This window comes from Lampetra planeri, chromosome 16, assembly GCF_965212315.1.
Source record: "Lampetra planeri chromosome 16, kcLamPlan1.2.h2, whole genome shotgun sequence".
Lineage (NCBI taxonomy): Eukaryota > Metazoa > Chordata > Hyperoartia > Petromyzontiformes > Petromyzontidae > Lampetra > Lampetra planeri.
The window spans coordinates 13,882,853-13,905,263 of NC_136122.1; the positions used below are offsets into that span (position 1 = coordinate 13,882,853).

A 22,411-nucleotide genomic window follows, 5' to 3' on the forward strand; every position below is an offset into this window, starting at 1 on the left:
AACGGTAAAATATTGGAGCTTTCCTCATAGACTATTAAGTTAATACATTTTTGTTCTTTATAATCCAAAAAAGGGAATCTTTACATTCAGCAGTTTCCGATGGGTACATCTTTAAATGTAAGAAGTCGAATCAAATCGTTAACAATTTTTTTTTCTTCAGAAATATACATGTTTTTGGAGTAGTTGTTAGTGTATGATCGTAGATAAAAATAGTAAAAATTATATCCGGTTAATTATTATATTTATTGAAAACTTTTGCCTCGCTTTATGAACCAGACTGGATCCTATCTCATTAATCTGGAAGTGCAACATATAAACGCTGTCGAGGTGTGCATGTTTACAGTGTCCAGATCTGCAATCACCACCTCCCCCCCGTGCCCCCCCCCCCCAACTCCCCCCCCCCCCCCCAGCCCAGTATGCCGAGGAGACCTGCTCCAAACTCATGGACCCCCAGGGCCCCTTTGCCAAGTGCCATGGGGTGGTCAACCCCAACCATTTCTACAAGGTGAGTACCCCCCATCACTCCCCATCACCCCTCCCATACCCCGTCCACGCGGGGCTAAAGGAACGCGGAGCGGTGACACGGCACCACTAACGCTCCGTGCATGTGTGCGTGTGTGCGTGTGTGCGTGTGTGCGTGTGTACGTGTGTGCGTGTGTGCGTGTATATGTGTGTGCATGTGTACGTGTGTGCGTGCATGTGTACGTGTGTGCGTGTGTACATGTGTGCGTGTGTACATGTGTGCATGTGTACATGTGTGCGTGTGTGTGTGCGTGCGTGTGTGCGTGTGTGCGTGCACGCGTGCGTGTGCCACCTCCCACAGACGTGCCGGCACGACACGTGCGAGTGCGAGAGCCCGGAGCGCTGCGTGTGCGCCGCGCTGGGCGCGTACGCACACGAGTGCGCGGCGCGCGGACACGTGCTCATCGGGTGGAGGGGGAAGGCGGGCGTGTGCAGTGAGTGTGCACCACGCTCACACCTGCACACACACGCACCGAGACAAAGATCCCCCGCATTGCCTTAACAGACTGCTGGGGCAACACCTGTTAGCGAGCAGCTACGTAGGCCGGCACGGCACACGACGAGGGGGGGGTGGCCGGCACCACGGCCGGGCCGCCTTCGTCTCCCCGGCACAGGCCTCCCCACCTCCGCCGTGCGTTCACACGCGCCCCCACGCCCCCCTCCGCCTCAGCCGAGGCGACGCAGCAGTGCGGCGAGGGAGAGGAGTTCCAGTACGGCGCCTACGCCTGCAACGGCACGTGCACGTCGCTGTCGCAGTTCGACGCCTCGTGCCTGGTGACGGACACGCCCGTGGAGGGTTGCGCGTGCGACGGCTACCGCACGCAGGAGGGCACCTGCGTGGACGGGCCCTCGCTCTGCCCCTGCTACATCAACGGCCAGGCCATCGCTCCGGGCATGACCATCACGCGCAACGGCGCGCAGTGGTGAGTGTGAGGGAGTGCGGCAATCTGAGTCGATGGGGGTTCGCCTCTGAGTGCTGGAAAAATCACCTCCCTCTGGCAAGGATGAGGCTATCCATATGATACATTAATGGACCCTGAAGGAATGATGGGCGACAATGTGATACTATTTTTATTGACCCCAAAACGATGATGGACTCGGTTAATCCCCAACAAGAATTAAGAATGGGTCGTCATGCGTTAAGGTGATGATGCTACAATATCTCGTACAATACGAGGTGCGCGTTGAAGTACACAAACCCACTTGTATTGCAATCTCCTCTTTGCGGGGCTAGTCCAGCAACGTCCCCTGGGTGGTGAGGGGCTGTTATTCCACACGCGCGTCCCGGCTCCACATTTCTGCTCACAACCTTCACAACATGGTCGGGACACCCCCCCCCCCCACCTCCGACATGCTGAGCCCCCACAGTGGACATCGCCGCGCGCCGAGTCGGCCCCCGTAAACACGTGCGTGTGTGCGCCCACAGCCTGTGTCGCCGTGGGGTCATCCAGTGCAAGGCCAACCTCGTGGCAGGTGGGTGAGGGACAGGCACGGGATGGTGGTGGTAATGGTGGTGGTCTTTGATGATGGTCATGATGATGATGATGGTGGTGGTGGTGTTCATGATCAATTCAATGTACGACTGCACAAGACTTTTACAGAGATAGGTTTCACATTTGTTCATATGGGTGTGTGTGTTCCTGTGAGTGTTTGCCTCTGTGTATATGTGCATGCTAGTGTAATGACAGGGTGACACCTGCCGGCCTGTAAGGGCAATTACGGTTATGGCTGCATTACATAATGCCTTATTATAAGGGGGGCGTATCTGGGGTAAAGGTGAAGGGCGGAGTCAGTCGAGAAGTTCCGGGATCCAGCCCGAAGGTTCTGGAAAGGGGGCGTGGCCAGAGGTGGAGCTTGGCCGCGCCGGGACAGATATAAGGGGGACCGAGCCAGAGGTTCGGGGCTGTTCTGCGGGTCCTGGGTCCTGGCTGCGTCGCTGCTCGCCGTCATCTCTTCGTCTTCGACCACGTGGCTGTTCTGCTGCGAGACCGTCGCCGCCGCTACGCGAGTCGAACAGCTCGCGTGGTGCACGACGGAGATGGGCTGCGTGTTAGGATCGCCCATGTGTAGCTGCGTTACGAAGTGGATCGCCCCGTGCGCTCTTAATAAATACGAAGCCTTTGACTCGACGTGTCTCGGAAGTCACTCGCTACACATGTTGTAGGGAGCGGTCGTGCAGCAGTTAGCGTGGTACGTTACGAACCCGGCGACCCGAGTTCGATTCCCGCTCACGGCCAACATTGGTGACGAGCATCTAAACTGGTCCTGGAACTCCCCTAGGTCGACTTGGCGTTAAATAATTACCTAGTGTGGTGTGCAAAAGATGTAAGCATTGGGCCGGGCGTAGTGCTGGCTACCCACCCCTTCGTGTGCCATGCTATCCTCAGTAGGTGCTTACTAACAGAACTTCTTTGTCTGTGTGTGTGCAGAGTGCCTCCCCCCGCGGGTGTTCGTCGACTGCCAGGCTGCCCTGCCTGGGGTGCAGGGGCTGGCGTGCGAGCGGACGTGCCAAAACCCCGACATGGAATGTGTGAGAGGAACACGGCCAGCCACTCACCATCCACACCACGACTACAATGTCACAACCACACTCTGGCAACAATAGCACAACCACAATATCGGCACCACGTCTTCTTGGCAGAGGTGTTGAAGCCATGGCTGTACGTGCATGTACACTTGTGTGTATGCGTGTATGTCTATGCACACACATACACGTGTGTGCGTGTTTGTGCAAGTGGGGAGGGATGCTCTAGTAGTTAGCACACTGCAACTCGAGTTAAATTCCCACTCAAGACCAATAACAATGGCGAATATTTGAACTGATCCTGGGCCTCACCTAGGCCAACTCAGCCTTAAATGAGCACCTGGTGGAGTGTATAAACAGCCAAGGTAGCCGGGCATAGTGCTGGCCAGACCACCCCGTTGTGGGCCATATGCCTTCGTAAATGATCGCTAACACCACTTACCCCAACGGTCTGTTAATGGAATCTTTGTGTTTGTGCGCAGTACACGCCCGGCTGCGTGTCGGGCTGCATGTGCCCCGAGGGCACTGTGCTGGACAGCGCCGATGGGTGCGTGCGCCCTGACCAGTGCCCGTGCCAGCACAACGGCCAGAGCTACAGCCCGGGCGACAGAGTGGCCGTCGACTGCAACACGTGGTGAGCGGCCGGTGTTGCGTGCTTACTCTGATCCCCCAACAACTAATCACTCCCACCCCCCGCCCCCCTGCCCCGAATCTCAATCCTTTCCTCCACACCATTGATATCCCAAGTTGAGGCTTCACCGAGGTCGATGCATGTAAAGCTACTACGGGTTAGCCGCTGCGCAGACCCTGAGCGGACGCGTCTGCGCATGCGCGTGCAGCACGTGCGAGGGCGCTCGCTGGAGCTGCACGGACAGCGACTGCATGGGGCTGTGCTCCTTCTACGGGGACGGACACTATACCACCTACGACGGGCGGCGCTTCCTGTTCGACGGGAAGTGCGAGTACATCCTCTCGCAGGTGAGGCCCCCCCTCCCCCTGCCCCTCCCCTCCCGCTGCCCCCCCCCCTCCCGCTGCCCCCCCCCTCCCCCTGCCCCCCCCTCCCCCTGGCCGCCCGCCCCCCTCTTGCTCTGTGCTCGTGACGCTGTGCGGCGAGCTACGCGCCACGGTGTCGTGCCGGTTTCTGCCTCCCGCAGGACTTCTGTCCGTCCAACCCTGCGGGCGGAAGCTTCCGCGTCATCACAGAGAACATGGCGTGCGGAACCTCGGGCGTCGCCTGCTCCAAGAGCATCAAACTCCTGCTCGGGGTGGAGCACCTCACCACCACCACTCACCACCACCACTCACCACCACCACTCACCACCACCACTCACCACCACCACTCACCACCACTACTCACCACCACCACTCACCACCACCACTCACCACCACCACTCACCACCACCACTCACCACCACCACTCACCACCACCACTCACCACCACCACCACTCACCACCACCACCACTCACCACCACCACTCACCACCACCACCACTCACCACCACTCACCACCACCACCACTCATCACCACCACTCACCACCACTCACCACCACCACCACTCACCACCACCACTCACCACCACTCACCACCACCACCACTCATCACCACCACTCCGCACCACCACTCACCACCACACACCACCACCACTCACCACCACCACTCACCACTCACCACCACCACTCACCACCACCACTCACCATCACCACTCACCACCACCATCACTCACCACCACCACCACTCACCACCACCACTCACCACCACTCACCACCACCACTCACCACCACCACTCGCCTGCGCCCACCACCACTCTCCACTACTCCTCTGTGCCCACCACCACTTAACACCACTCATTTGAGCTCCTATATTCATCTGCATTCACCTCACCTCGACTAGTCTCCTACACTCACCTCACCTCGCCTGAAATCATCTACAGCATTCACCTGCACTTTCCTTTGCTCACCTCAGAATCGGTATCTCGATTTATACTGCAGAAATCCGATGCGCCATAAAACTATTGTTCACAGATGTCCAGTAGGGAGAGGTCAAAACATGATAGTGTTGCAAAGTAAAGGAAAGCAAATCACAAAAAAAATTAGAAAAATAAAAACCATTTAATTTACCAGGTAGAGCCCACTCAGCTCATGGCTTCTTTTTTAGAAGTGACCTGGCCATAAATGATAGCTCAACGAAGTGGCTTAGGGGCCGTCCATAAATGACGTCACGCGATTTTGGACGATTTTTGACCCCCCCCCCCCCCTCGTCACACCACGTAACAAAAAGTAAGACCCCCCTCAAATATGACGTCACAAAGCTCTGCCCCCCCCCAAACCATATTTCCATTTTGAAAATAAAACATGCTTCAAATCGCTTTAAACTATTGTCATTGTAGTGCGTATTTAATGTGGCGCTGCACCCTGATGTTGTAGGAGAAAACACATATTAAAAAGGAGGCATTGGAAAGCTTACATTTAGCATAAAATTCACTTGAAAATATTCAACGTTTAACTAAAACTGCAGATGTTCAGAATATTATATTGAAATTCTCTTATAATTATCATATATTAAAAGTAATTATAACTATTTAAAAAATACTTGAAACTTTGTAGTAGAATGAAGCAAAATGGAGAGTACAATTATAACAATCATATATTCATTCCACAGAATGAAAAGCCTTGGTAGAATCATTAAAATCAAAATGTTTAATAACAATCATTAAAAAAATGTTCAAAATGTATGCTTCTCCATTCTCCCATGGAGAAGTAAAATGCTCCTTCATGGAATAAATAAATAATAATCAAATCGTTAATAATGAAAATTAATAAAAATTTATTTATTTAAAGTTGCGCATTTTGATGTGATGTCACATTTCTCAACCCCCCCCCTCCCCCCTCGTCACACATCGTCACAAATGTCTGACCCCCCCCTCCTCCCAAGTGCATGACGTCATTTATGGACGGCCCCTTATCATATGGAAATTTATAGCAGCAATTAATCTAATCACCACCACTCACCAATACTCCCCTGCACTCTCCTGCACTCGCCTGCACTCGCCTGCGTCGCAGCTGGGGTTTACGTGGTGGTGTTCGCTGTCGCGTGTCCCAGGACGTGGAGATCCGCTTTGCCGATGGCGATCACAGCATCAGCTCCGTGACGAGCGGGGCGGGCCCCCACATCCCGTACAGGATGCGGAAGCTGGGGGGCACCCACATCGTGGAGGCCGCCAACGGGCTGCTGCTGCAGTGGGACGGGGGCAACAGCGTGCGCCTCATGGTCTCCTCCGACAGCCGGGTACGACGTCGCCTCTCTCGCCCATATATTGGACCATGACGCCGGTGCACGACGGCCTGCTCTGCTACGATACGTCACGGGTCCAGTAGCATCCACGATGAAGCAGATGGTGCGTATTTTACGGGTATCCCCGCGGCGCTCGTACGAACTCCCGCTTCTCGGCGCAGGGCCGGCTGTGCGGGCTGTGCGGAGACATGGACGGAGACTCCCTCAACGACTTCACGGTGCGAGGCCAGGTGGTGGTGGCGAGCCCCGTGGAGTTCGGGAACTCCTGGCAGGTCTCGTCCCTCGCGTGCGCGAGCACCACCGCCAACGCTGACCCGTGCTACATGAACCCGTACCGCAAGGCGTGGGCCGAGCGGGAGTGTTCGCGCATCATGGGCGACACGTTCAAGGGCTGCCACGCCAAGGTGCGACGTCTCGCCGCGGTCGCGCCCCACGGACTCTCGTGGCACTGCCCTGAACCCCCTGTCCCCAACGCTGCGACGACACCACGAGGTTTACCGCCTTGAATAGGGTAGCGGCTCAGCGGTACCCAGTAAGCACGCAACGTCGGCCCAACGTTGGCATGTGATCGTAAACGTTGATATAATGTTGGCCCAACATTGTGTGTTTACTGGGTAGAGTGAGTGGCTCGAACTATAAGTTAAAATCCTGGTTGGGGGGTTGACCCTGCCCATCATCCCTTCAGAGTCGATAACATGAGTACCACTTTGTAGGGAAGTCAGCAGATGTTGCCGTATGGATAGACTCGCCTCTACCATCGGAATGAGCAATTTCCACCACTGGGAGATGAGCACCCTTGCCTCAATGCTCATTTGAGAAGGAAATCCCTTGTTTGTTTCTTTCACAATGGCTTTTCCAGAAGGATTCTTTATTTTATTGTGAGGAGTTTGTTTCATTGTTTTGTCCTGGTCACATCAACACATGGTAATGGAGCATGATAAATAAAACCATCACTAAGTTTGGTATTCGTGCCATTCTCATGGAGCAAGGCTTTCACCATGGTACAGCCTGCAGTAGCTTCACAGTAGTGGGCGGTGCTGCTGTGTGTTCTCCAAACTGAGTAATTTGCGGTGTCATGTTTTAATTTTTCAAAGTGACCAAAAATTTGGACCATGACGCTAGCACACAATAGCCTGTTTTTCAAATTACATTGCGGGATCTTTAACATTCACTGTGAAGCACAGAGCACAAACCACAAATATCTTCAACAAGTGACATGTGCTACCGCTTGCCCGTGTTGTTATCATCAATCCTGCTACGGCTAAACCTGCTGCAATCACAGGATATCAAGCTGTGAAAGATAGCAGATCACAAGAAGAGTTAAATGTCCCAAGAGCACCGAGCAGCAGACTGACGCGGGACTGTGTGCTGCAGGTCGACCCCCTGCCGTACTACGAGGCGTGCGTGCGTGACTCGTGCGGCTGCGACATGGGCGGCGACTGCGCCTGCTTCTGCACGGCCATGTCGGCCTACGCGCAGGCCTGCCGCGACGCCGGGGAGTGCATCGCCTGGAGGTCCCCGGTCATCTGCCGTGAGTCCCGCGAACCGCGGTCCCTGCACGACGAGCGAAGCGGGAGGATAGATCACTTGTGCTTAAATGGGACCGAAAGTAGGAGAAATAGCGTTCTGGTGGTTAGCACGTAGCTCCAGGAGCCTGACGGGCCAAGGTCGCTTCCTGACCATGGCTAAGGTTAGCAGTAAGTGAGAGCATGACCTAGTCCTGCCCACCTTCCCCCACCACACCAACCCGCAGTGACCAGTACCGTAAGTGTTGTCAAACGACCGCCATGATGAACATGGCGTGTGGAGGCCACTTATTTACGATTCCTGGTGGTTGCGCAGTCTGCTAGATGACATATGTGCATGTACACAAAGAATAAAATAAAAATGTAATCTAGTGAGACGTTACCTATATCCGCACAGCCAGCAGGAATCAAAACTGATAAAGAGCAAGATAGAGAGCTGGGTCTTGAGTCAATATTTAAAGCTCTCTACCTACAGACACACTCGCTTATCCCACTAGGTTGAGAGTTCCACAGGCTATGAACCACACTACAGGGCATTGAGACCGATATTGTGAATGGTGCATTACACAGTGGATGATGATGATGTGCTAGTAGCGAGCATGAACCCAGGTCCCCGTACGTATGCGTGTGTGACCGCGTGCGCGCTCCCCCACAGCGGCATTCTGCGACTACTACAACGAGCCGGGCCACGAGTGCGAGTGGCACTTCGAGCCGTGCAAGAAGCCGTGCATCCAGAGCTGCCGCTACCCAGAGCAGAACTGCTCCACCCACCTCCCCTCCATTGAGGGTAAGGGTTACACACGCTGGGGAGATCCAGGGCCCTGTGGCGGGGACGAGGAGGAGTTGTTTGCAGTCCCTCTCAAACAATGAGACGGAGTTTCTTCTCCACACGCCGTGGAAACCCCAGCATGCCGCACGGTGCTGACTTCTACCCCCTTTGCCTCCTGTGTCCCCCCCGCGCCCAGGCTGCTTTCCCACGTGCCCCCCTGAGTTCCCTTTCCTAGAGGAGAACAGCATGAAGTGCGTGGCGCTAGAATACTGCGGCTGCTATGACTCTGACGACCCGAGCATCCACTACAACACGAGCGAGACCGTGCCGTCGTCCAATCGCTGCGAACACTGGTGAGCACCGGCCCGATTCCCACACCACCAGTGCGTGACCCTCACCACTCACCCTCACCAGATGACAGTGCCCTCGCTAAACATTCGTTGAGCATCTCAGGCAGTGGCTGCCAATACATCAAGCGCTCTGATCTATTTTGGTGGTTCTCAATGGACGATGCACAAGAAAATATTACCAACAATAATCTGAATTTTGCCCTGTAGTGCCCAAGTATGTATTTTTAATGAGGGCAGCTGCTTTTATTATATAACTGTAGTGCTGAACTTTACGCAGACAACTTCTTCTTCTTCCGTCGTCACTTTATTTGACAAAACTCAGCACATTCCACAGCCAAGACTTCAGCGCGTTCTCTGCTCGCTCGCCACGCTCCGCTGGCCTCGCCCGCTCCGTTCCCTCCCTCTCTCTCTCCGTCTCTCTCTCCCCGACTCTCTTCTCTGCTTCGCCTGTCTCGGCTTCGACTGTCTCGATCTTTCTCGGCTTCTCCGTCTCACTCCAACTGTCTCTCTCTCGTCTCCGTCTCACTCCGACTGTCGCTCTCTCTCGGCTTCTCCGTCTCACTCCGACTGTCTCCCTCTCGTTTCCGTCTCACTCCGACTGTCTCTCTCTCGTCTCCCTCTCACTCCGACTGTCGCTCTCTCTCGGCTTCTCCGTCTCACTCCGACTGTCTCTCTCTCTCTCTCGTGTCTTCTCTGTTCCCGTTCCACTGCTAGCCTATCCTATCTCTCATCTCTTCTTCTTCTTCTCCTGCTCCACTGCTAACCTATTCTATCTCTTCTTCTGCTCCGACTCTCTCCGTCCAGCTCCCAGCACAACTCCCCGTCTCACTCTCACGCTCCCATATTTATCCCCGTCCTCATTAATTTCCAATTAATTAACCGGCGTCCCCACCGACGCCCCGCACCCGCGGCCCCCGCCGCCACCTGCTCCCATCCCCAGACTTGCTGGCGCCACCTTGTCCCTGACAACAACCGGCCAATCACTGCCCTGCATCCCATAATTACCTAACGAGCCGTCTCTCTCCAGCCGTTATTCCCCAGCAACACCTGCTTGTCCTGATGCGACCCCACTGTCCATAACCCGCACGTGTTTACAATTTCCCCCCTTGGCGCTCGTTAATCCACTACATAACTACTAATCACGGATTATTAGTATGCATTATAATGCTATATATTACTCATGCATGGCTATAATTAATTAACTGCTTCATTTGCGGGACACTTACATTAATCACGAACTTTCTGCAGCATTACCATCACTTATATTAACTTTGCATGATTGACTCCGATATTAACTAAGCATTAAAACAATATAATACTACTGTGCATCATTCAGCCCAATTCAGGCTGTGCTATGTTGCGCGGACAGCTAGGCCCAACTCAGGCTCATCCATGTGTGATTAATTAGGCCCAACTCAGGCTCGATCTTGTGTGTGATTAATTAGGCCCAACTCAGGCTCAATCTTGTGTGTGATTAATTAGGCCCAACTCAGGCTCCATCATGTGTGTGATTAATTAGGCCCAACTCAGGCTCCATCTTGTGTGTGATTAATTAGGCCCAACTCAGGCTCCATCATGTGTGTGATTAATTAGGCCCAACGCAGGCTCGATCATGTGTGTGATTAAATAGGCCCAACTCACGCTCCATCATGTGTGTGATTAATTAGGCCCAACTCAGGCTCCATCATGTGTGCAGCCAACTAGGCCCGATGTGAAGGCTCGACCTCACTTGTCACCAACACGGCCTAAAGTACCGCCGGGGGCCTAAAATACCGCCCATTTACCCCAAGCCAATTGTGATCTAGCGCTCTGCATGCCACTATTATATGCTCATGTTGCCGTTTGTTCGAATTTGTGCCGAGATTCACAAAAATTATCTTGTGATCCACGTATTGGCCACACTCACCAGCAGGTGAAAATACGGCAATACTGTGCGACAGAGAACCTTCGCAACACGTTTCTCTAGAGATTTACCGCAGTCCCTTCTCCTTGGAGGTGTTAATCGTGTTCCGTCGCATGCAGCCTGTGCACGGCGGAGTCGCGCATCGAGTGCACGCCCGTTCCGGAGTGCGCGTGCATTTGGAACGGGACCGAGTACCAGTATAACGAGACCATCTACGTGGTGGACGATGGCATGGGCGTGTGCTACAAGGCGTACTGCGGTGAAAATGGCAACGTCTTCTACCGCGTGGTGACACCGTGTGGCAGTGACATCATCCCCAATATCGGCACCACCGGCCCCACCGCCAGCACCACCAGCCCCACCGCAAGCACCGTATTCAGTGAGTGCATTTCTGCACCCGACACAGCTGTTTTTCCCTCACACTAACCCAAGTCCTGTGAAATGTTAATTAGTTTACAACTTTATATTTGATCTAGGGAAATGTTTTTTCTTTCAAAATATTTCTGATTTTTTTCTCCAATTTTTCTCTTTGCCACCAAAAACCACAGCCACGGTTGTGTCAGTGACAGCTGGTCAGATGTACACAACACCAACCAGCAGAACTACACCAACACCAACCATGCCGAACAGGGCTCCATCAACACCAGGCACTCAATCACCACCAGCCACCCCATTTCAAACACCAAACACACCATCAACAGCAAGCCCAAAAACAGCAGGCACAATTTCCACCACTCCCAGCTCCCCACCTTGCACGCCCCACTGCGAGTGGTCACGCTGGATCTCATCTGATTACCCCAGCTACGATGGGGTGGGAGACAATGAGACGTTTGCTCACATCCTGGAAGTAGAAGGGGAAGGCAGCATCTGCTTGGAGCCGAGTGACATCGAGTGTCGAATCTATGGCTCCTTGAATAACAAACTTCAGCCGGGAGTGACCTGTGACAAGGACGTAGGGCTGCTCTGTCGCAACAAAGACCCCCTCTTCTTCTGCGATGACTACGAGATCAAGGTCCTGTGCTGTTTGGGCTGTGAGTCGGGCGGCCCAACTACCACTTCAGGAACAACTCCATCAAGCACAGCACCACAAACAACCACAAGAATACCAGGCACACCATCAAGAGCAACCCCAATGATTTCAACCACTCCCAGCACCCCACCCTGCACGCCCCACTGCGAGTGGTCACGCTGGATCTCATCTGATTACCCCAGCTACGATGGGCTGGGCGACAATGAGACGTTTGCTCACATCCTGGAAGTAGAAGGAAAGGACAGCATCTGCTTGGAGCCGAGTGACATCGAGTGTCGAATCTATGGCACCACGACGAATGAGCTTCAGCCGGGAGTGACCTGTGACAAGGACGAAGGGCTGCTCTGTCGCAACGAAGACCCCTTCTTCTTCTGCGATGACTACGAGATCAAGGTCCTGTGCTGTTTGGCCTGTGAGTCGGGCGGCCCAACTACGACCCAAGAAACAACTACATCAAGCACACCACCACCAACAATCGCAAGCACAACAATACCAGGCACACCATCAACAGCAATCTCAACGATTTCCACCACTCCCAGCTCCCCACCCTGCACGCCCCACTGCGAGTGGTCACGCTGGATCTCATCTGATTACCCCAGCTATGGTGGGGTGGGAGACAATGAGACGTTTGCTCACATCCTGGAGGTAGAAGGAAAGGACAGCATCTGCTTGGAGCCGAGTGACATCGAGTGTCGAATATATGGCACCACAAATAACGAGCTTCAGCCGGGAGTGACCTGTGACAAGGACGTAGGGCTGCTCTGTCGCAACGAAGACCCCTTCTTCTTCTGCGATGACTACGAGATTAAGGTCCTGTGCTGTTTGGGCTGTGAGTCGGGCGGCCCAACTACCACTTCAGGAACAACTCCATCAAGCACAGCACCACAAACAACCACAAGAATACCAGGCACACCATCAAGAGCAACCCCAATGATTTCAACCACCTCCAGCACCCCACCCTGCACGCCCCACTGCGAGTGGTCACGCTGGATCTCATCTGATTACCCCAGCTACGATGGGGTGGGAGACAATGAGACGTTTGCTCACATCCTGGAGGTAGAAGGAAAGGACAGCATCTGCTTGGAGCCGAGTGACATCGAGTGTCGAGTCTATGGCACCACGACGAACGAGCTTCAGCCGGGAGTGACCTGTGACAAGGACGAAGGGCTGCTCTGTCGCAACGAAGACCCCTTCTTCTTCTGCGATGACTACGAGATCAAGGTCCTGTGCTGTTTGGGCTGTGAGTCGGGCGGCCCAACTACGACCCCAGGAACAACTCCATCAAGGACACTGTCACCAACAATCGCAAGCACAACAATACCAGGCACACCATCAACAGCAATCTCAACGATTTCCACCACTCCCAGCTCCCCACCCTGCACGCCCCACTGCGAGTGGTCACGCTGGATCTCATCTGATTACCCCAGCTATGGTGGGGTGGGAGACAATGAGACGTTTGCTCACATCCTGGAGGTAGAAGGAAAGGACAGCATCTGCTTGGAGCCGAGTGACATCGAGTGTCGAATATATGGCACCACAAATAACGAGCTTCAGCCGGGAGTGACCTGTGACAAGGACGTAGGGCTGCTCTGTCGCAACGAAGACCCCTTCTTCTTCTGCGATGACTACGAGATCAAGGTCCTGTGCTGTTTGGGCTGTGAGTCGGGCGGCCCAACTACCACTTCAGGAACAACTCCATCAAGCACAGCACCACAAACAACCACAAGAATACCAGGCACACCATCAAGAGCAACCCCAATGATTTCAACCACCTCCAGCACCCCACCCTGCACGCCCCACTGCGAGTGGTCACGCTGGATCTCATCTGATTACCCCAGCTACGATGGGGTGGGAGACAATGAGACGTTTGCTCACATCCTGGAGGTAGAAGGAAAGGACAGCATCTGCTTGGAGCCGAGTGACATCGAGTGTCGAGTCTATGGCACCACGACGAACGAGCTTCAGCCGGGAGTGACCTGTGACAAGGACGAAGGGCTGCTCTGTCGCAACGAAGACCCCTTCTTCTTCTGCGATGACTACGAGATCAAGGTCCTGTGCTGTTTGGGCTGTGAGTCGGGCGGCCCAACTACGACCCCAGGAACAACTCCATCAAGGACACCGTCACCAACAACTGCTGCTACCTCTCCACAAAGCCTATCAACAAACACAACACCAGGCACACCATCAACACTAAGCACAACAACACTTGGCACACCACCAACAGCAAGCACAACAACACTAGGCACAACAACAACAGCAAGCACAACAACAGGAAGCACAACAACACCAAGCATAACAACACCAAGCACACCATCAACACTAAGCACATCAACAGCAAGCGCAACAACTGCAAGCACAACAACATCAGGCACACCATCAACAGCAAGCACAACAACATCAGGCACACCATCAACAGGAAGCACAACAACACTCGTCACACCATCAGGAACGCCAGGCACACCACACTCAACCACCACAGTCCTGTCAACTACAGCTTCGCCCTCCTCCACCTTCTGCACGCCGTGGTGTGAGTGGACCGACTGGCTGGATTCGAGTTATCCTGACAAGGTTGGGAATGAAAACGAGACTTATGCCCACCTCAGAGCGAAGGGCGTAATATTCTGCATGGACCCGATCGATATTGAGTGTGAGGCAGTGGGATTTCCCGGATTGCCGCCCAACGAGATTAATGACAACGTCACCTGCGACGTGACCAGCGGCTTCCAGTGCTTCAACACGGATGGCTCATTTGAAGCCAGTTGCTTCAACTTCCGCATCAGAGTCCTGTGCTGCTACACCACATGCGAACAAGTCGATAACACATCAACAACAACACCAGGCACACCATCAACAGCAAGCACAACAACATCAACAACAACACCAGGCACACCATCAACAGCAAGCACAACAATACCAAGCACAACAACACCAGCAAGCACAGCAACACCAGCAACCACAACAACAGCAAGCACAACAACACCAGCAAGCACAACAACACCAGACACACCATCCACAGCAAGCACAACAACACCAAGCACAACAACACCAGCAAGCACAACAACACCAGCAAGCACAACAACAGCAAGCACAACAACACCAGCAAGCACAACAACACCAGACACACCATCGACAGCAAGCACAACAACACCAAGCACAACAACCCCAGCAAGCACAACAACACCAGCAAGCACAACAACAGCAAGCACAACAACACCAGCAAGCACAACAACACCAAGCACACCATCAACAGCAAGCACAACAACACCAAGCACAACAACCCCAGCAAGCACAACAACACCAGCAAGCACAACAACAGCAAGCACAACAACACCAGCAAGCACAACAACACCAAGCACACCATCAACAGCAAGCACAACAACACCAAGCACACCATCAACAGCAAGCACAACAACACCAGGCACACCATCAACAGCAAGCACAACAACACCAAGCACCCCATCAACAGCAAGCACAACAACACTAGGCACATCAACAGCAAGCACAACAACAGCAAGAACAACAACAGCAAGCACAACAACACCAAGCACACCAACAACAGCAAGCACAATAACACCAGGCACACCACCAACAGCAAGCACATCAACAGCAAGCACAACAACACCAAGCACAACAGCAAGCACAACAACAGCAAGCACAACAACACCAGGCACACCAACAACAGCAAGCACAACAACACCAGGCACACCAACAACAGCAAGCACACCATCAACAGCAAGCACAACAACAGCAAGCACAACAACACCAGGCACACCAACAACAGCAAGCACAACAACACCAAGCACAACAACAGCAAGCACAACAACAGCAAGCACAACAACAAGCACAACAACAAGCACAACAACACCAAGCACAACAACAGCAAGCACAACAACACCAGGCACACCACCAACACCAAGCACAACAACACCAAGCACAACAACACCAAGCACAACAACAGCAAGCACAACAACAACAGCAAGCACAACAACAGCAAGCATAACAACATCAAGCACAACAACACCAAGCACAACAACACCAAGCACAACAACAGCAAGCACAACAACAGCAAGCACAACAACACCAGGCACACCAACAACAGCAAGCACAACAACACCAGGCACAACAACAACAGCAAGCACAACAACACCAGGTACACCATCAACAGCAAGCACATCAACACTAGGAACACCATCAACAGCAAGCACATCAACAGCAAGCACAACAACACCAGGCACACCAACAACAGCAAGCACAACAACACTAGAAACACCATCAACAGCAAGCACAACAACAGCAAGCACAACAACAGCAAGCACAACAACACCAGACACACCAACAACAGCAAGAACAACAACACTAGGAACACTGTCAACAGCAAGCACAACAACAGCAAGCACAACAACAGCAAGCACAGCAACAGCAAGCACAACAACACCAGGTACACCATTAACAGCAAGCACAACAACACCAGGCACACCATCAACAACAAGCACAACAACACTAGGAACACCGTCAATAGCAAGCACAACAACAGCAAGCACACCAACAACAGAAAGCATAACAACAGCAAGCACAACAACAACACCAAGCACAACAACACCAGGCACAACAACACCAGGCACACCACCAACACCAAGCACAACAACAACAAGCACACCACCAACACCAAGCACAACAACAGCAAGCACAACAACACCAGGCACACCACCAACACCAAGCACAACAACAGCAAGCACAACAACAGCAAGCACAACAACACCAGGCACACCAACAACAGCAAGTACAACAACAGCAAGCACAACAACACCAAGCGCAACAACACCAAGCGCAACAACACCAAGCACAACAACACCAAGCACAACAACACCAAGCACAACAACAGCAAGCACAACAACACCAGGCACACCAACAACAGCAAGCACAACAACACCAAGCACAACAACAACAGCAAGCACAACAACACTAGGCACACCATCAACAGCAAGCACAACAACACCAGGCACACCATCAACAGCAAGCACAACAACACCAGGCACACCAACATCATCAAGCACAACAACACCAAGCACAACAACAACAAGCACAACAACACCAGGCACAACAACACCAGGCACACCACCAACAGCAAGCACAACAACAGCAAGCACAACAACACCAAGCACAACAACACCAGGCACACCACCAACAGCAAGCACGGCAACACCAGGCACACCATCAACAGCAAGCACAACAACAGCAAGCACAACAACAGCAAGCACAACACCAGCAAGCACAACAACACCAGGCACACCAACAATAGCAAGCACAACAACACCAAGCACAACAACACCAGGCACAACAACAACAGCAAGCACAACAACACCAGGCACACCACCAACAGCAAGCACAACAGCACCAGGCACACCATCAGCAGCAAGCACAACAGCACCAAGCACAACAACACCAGGCACAATAACACCAGGCACACCACCAACAGCAAGCACAACAATACCAGGCACACCATCAACAGCAAGGACAACAGCAATCACAATAACAACACCAGGCACACCATCAACAGCAAGCACAACAACACCAAGAACAAAACCAACAGCAAGCACAACAACACCAGGCACTTCCTCAACAGCAAGCACAACAACACCAGTCACACCATCAACAGCAAGCACATCAACAGCAAGCACAACAACACCAGGCACAACAACAACAAGCACGACGATTTCCACCACACCCTGCACCTGCACGCCCCACTGCGAGTGGTCACGCTGGATCTCATCTGATTACCCCAGCTACGATGGGGTGGGAGACAATGAGACGTTTGCTCACATCCTGGAGGTAGAAGGAAAGGACAGCATCTGCTTGGAGCCGAGTGACATCGAGTGTCGAATCTATGGCACCACGACGAACGAGCTTCAGCCGGGAGTGGCCTGTGACAAGGACGAAGGGCTGCTCTGTCGCAACGAAGCCCCCCTCTTCTTCTGCGATGACTACGAGATCAAGGTCCTGTGCTGTTCGGGCTGTGAGTTGGGCTGCTCAACCACCCCAGGAACAACTCCATCAAGCACACCACCAACAGCAAGCACAATAACAGCAGGCACAACAACACCAGGCACACCAACAACAGCAAGCACAACAAGACCAGGCACACCACCAACAGCAAGCACAACAACACTAGGAACACCATCAACAGCAAGCACAACAATAGCAAGCACAACAACAGAAAGCACAACAATACCAGGCACAACACCAGGCACACCATCAACAGCAAGCACAACAACACTAGGCACACCATCAACAGCAAGCACAACAACACTAGGAACACCATCAACAGCAAGCACAACAACAGCAAGCACAACAACACCAGGCACACCACCAACAGCAAGCACAACAACACCAGGCACACCATCAACAGCAAGCACAACAACACTAGGAACACCATCAACAGCAAGCACAACAACACTAGGAACACCATCAACAGCAAGCACAACAACACTAGGAACACCATCAACAGCAAGCACAACAACACTAGGAACACAATCAATAGCAAGCACAACAACAGCAAGCACAACAACACCAGGCACACGAACAACAGCAAGCACAACAACACCAGGCACACCACCAACAGCAAGCACAACAACACTAGGAACACCATCAACAGCAAGCACTACAACACTAGGAACACCATCAATAGCAAGCACAACAACAGCAAGCACAACAACACCAAGCACACCAACAACAGCAAGCACAACAACACTAGGAACACCACCAACAGCAAGCACAACAACACTAGGCACACCATCAACAGCAAGCACAACAACACTAGGAACACCATCAATATCAAGCACAACAACACCAGGCACACCATCAATAGCAAGCACAACAACACTAGGAACACCACCAACAGCAAGCACAACGACACTAGGAACACCATCAATAGCAAGCACAACAACACTAGGCACACCATCAACAGCAAGCACAACGACACTAGGAACACCATCAATATCAAGCACAACAACACCAGGCACACCATCAACAGCAAGCACTACAACGGTAAGCACAACAACACCAGGCACACCAACAACAACAAGCACATCAACACTAGGCACACCATCAACAGCAAGCACAACAACAGCAAGCACAACACCAAGCACACCAACAGCAAGCACAACAACACCAGGCACACCACCAACAGCAAGCACAACAACACTAGGAACACCATCAACAGCAAGCACAACAACAGCAAGCACAACAACACCAGGCACAACAACAACAGCAAGCACAACAACACCAGGCACACCTTCAACAGCAAGTACAACAACACCAGGCACACCAACAACAGCAAGCACAACAACACCAGGCACACCAACAACAGCAAGCACAACAACACCAGGCACACCAACAACAGCAAGCACAACAACACCAGGCACAACAACAACAGCAAGCACAACAACATCAAGCACAACAACAGCAAGCACAACAACACCAAGCACAACAACACCAAGCACACCAACAACAGCAAGCACAACAACACCAGCAAGCACAACAACAGCAAGCACAACAACACCAAGCACAACAACAACAGCAAGAACAACAACACCAAGCACAACAACACCAAGCACAACAACAACAGCAAGCACAATAACACCAAGCACACCACCAACAGCAAGCACAACAACAGCAAGCACAACAACAGCAAGCACAACAACAGCAAGCACAACAACACCAGGCACAACACCAACAGCAAGCACAACAACACCAAGCACAACAACAGCAAGCACAACAACACCAGGCACACCATCAACAGCAAGCACAACAACACCAGGCACAACACCAACAGCAAGCACAACAACACCAGGCACAACACCAACAGCAAGCACAACAACACCAGGCACAACAACACCAGGCACACCATCAACAACAAGCACAACAACAGCAAGCACAACAACAGCAAGCACAACAACACTAGGCACACCATCAACAACAAGCACAACAACAACAGCAAGCACAACAACACCAGGCACACCACCAACAGCAAGCACAACAACACCAGGCACACCAACAACAGCAAGCACAACAACACCAGGCACACCACCAACAGCAAGCACAACAACAGCAAGCACACCAACAACAGCAAGCACAACAACAACAGCAAGCACACCAACACCAGGCACAACAATACCAGGCACACCATCAACAGCAAGCACAACAACACCAGACACAACAAGACCAGGCACACCATCAACAGCAAGCACAACAACACCAGGCACAACAACACCAGGCACACCACCAACAGCAAGCACAACAACACCAGGCAAAACGACAACAGCAAGCACAACAACACAAAGCACAACAACACCAGGCACACCACCAACAGCAAGCACAACAACACCAGGCACACCAACAACAGCAAGCACATCAACAGCAAGCACAACAACACCAGGCACAACAACAACAGTAAGCACAACAACACCAGGCACAACAAAAACAGCAAGCACAACAACACCAAGCACACCACCAACAGCAAGCACAACAACAGCACGCACAACAACACCAGGCACACCACCAACAGCAAGCACAACAACACCAAGCACAATAACACCAGGCACACCATCAACAGCAAGCACAACAACACCAGTCACAACAACAACAACAAGCACAACAACACCAAGCACAACAACTCCAGGCACACCATCAACAGCAAGCACAACAACACCAGGCACAACAACAACAGCAAGCACAACAACACCAAGCACAACAACACCAAGCACACCACCAACAGCAAGCACAACAACAGCAAGCACAACAACACCAAGCACAACAACACCAGGCACAACAACAACAGCAAGCACAACAACACCAAGCACAACAACACCAGGCACACCATCAACAGCAAGCACAACAACACCAGGCACACCACCAACAGCAAGCACAACAACACCAAGCACAACAACAACAGCAAGCACAACAATACCAAGCACAACAACACCAGGCACAACAACAGCAAGCACAACAACACCAGGCACACCATCAACAGCAAGCACAACAACACCAGGCACACCATCAACAGCAAGCACAACAACACCAGGCACACCATCAACAGCAAGCACAACAACAGCAAGCACAACACCAAGCACACCAACAGCAAGCACAACAACACCAGGCACACCACCAACAGCAAGCACAACAACACTAGGAACACCATCAACAGCAAGCACAACAACAGCAAGCACAACAACACCAGGCACAACAACAACAGCAAGCACAACAACACCAGGCACACCTTCAACAGCAAGTACAACAACACCAGGCACACCAACAACAGCAAGCACAACAACACCAGGCACACCAACAACAGCAAGCACAACAACACCAGGCACACCAACAACAGCAAGCACAACAACACCAGGCACAACAACAACAGCAAGCACAACAACATCAAGCACAACAACAGCAAGCACAACAACACCAAGCACAACAACACCAAGCACACCAACAACAGCAAGCACAACAACACCAGCAAGCACAACAACAGCAAGCACAACAACACCAAGCACAACAACAACAGCAAGAACAACAACACCAAGCACAACAACACCAAGCACAACAACAACAGCAAGCACAATAACACCAAGCACACCACCAACAGCAAGCACAACAACAGCAAGCACAACAACAGCAAGCACAACAACAGCAAGCACAACAACACCAGGCACAACACCAACAGCAAGCACAACAACACCAAGCACAACAACAGCAAGCACAACAACACCAGGCACACCATCAACAGCAAGCACAACAACACCAGGCACAACACCAACAGCAAGCACAACAACACCAGGCACAACACCAACAGCAAGCACAACAACACCAGGCACAACAACACCAGGCACACCATCAACAACAAGCACAACAACAGCAAGCACAACAACAGCAAGCACAACAACACTAGGCACACCATCAACAACAAGCACAACAACAACAGCAAGCACAACAACACCAGGCACACCACCAACAGCAAGCACAACAACACCAGGCACACCAACAACAGCAAGCACAACAACACCAGGCACACCACCAACAGCAAGCACAACAACAGCAAGCACACCAACAACAGCAAGCACAACAACAACAGCAAGCACACCAACACCAGGCACAACAATACCAGGCACACCATCAACAGCAAGCACAACAACACCAGACACAACAAGACCAGGCACACCATCAACAGCAAGCACAACAACACCAGGCACAACAACACCAGGCACACCACCAACAGCAAGCACAACAACACCAGGCAAAACGACAACAGCAAGCACAACAACACAAAGCACAACAACACCAGGCACACCACCAACAGCAAGCACAACAACACCAGGCACACCAACAACAGCAAGCACATCAACAGCAAGCACAACAACACCAGGCACAACAACAACAGTAAGCACAACAACACCAGGCACAACAAAAACAGCAAGCACAACAACACCAAGCACACCACCAA

General features: G+C 52.3%; 1 protein-coding gene across 1 annotated transcript in view; it reads left to right on the forward strand.

Moving 5' to 3' along the window:
* Window positions 1-22,411, forward strand: part of LOC144722982 (uncharacterized) — a 61,523-nt gene that overhangs the window by 19,482 nt on the left and 19,630 nt on the right. The window contains exons 11-26 of the mRNA XM_078601453.1: window positions 411-505; window positions 824-956; window positions 1,193-1,445; window positions 1,949-1,995; window positions 2,952-3,052; window positions 3,529-3,680; window positions 3,886-4,024; window positions 4,201-4,311; window positions 6,147-6,332; window positions 6,500-6,742; window positions 7,713-7,869; window positions 8,520-8,651; window positions 8,830-8,986; window positions 11,006-11,265; window positions 11,435-15,925; window positions 17,750-17,915. Coding sequence (XP_078457579.1) covers window positions 411-505; window positions 824-956; window positions 1,193-1,445; window positions 1,949-1,995; window positions 2,952-3,052; window positions 3,529-3,680; window positions 3,886-4,024; window positions 4,201-4,311; window positions 6,147-6,332; window positions 6,500-6,742; window positions 7,713-7,869; window positions 8,520-8,651; window positions 8,830-8,986; window positions 11,006-11,265; window positions 11,435-15,925; window positions 17,750-17,915 — 6,823 coding nt within the window. The remainder of the gene's footprint in view (window positions 1-410; window positions 506-823; window positions 957-1,192; window positions 1,446-1,948; window positions 1,996-2,951; window positions 3,053-3,528; window positions 3,681-3,885; window positions 4,025-4,200; window positions 4,312-6,146; window positions 6,333-6,499; window positions 6,743-7,712; window positions 7,870-8,519; window positions 8,652-8,829; window positions 8,987-11,005; window positions 11,266-11,434; window positions 15,926-17,749; window positions 17,916-22,411) is intronic.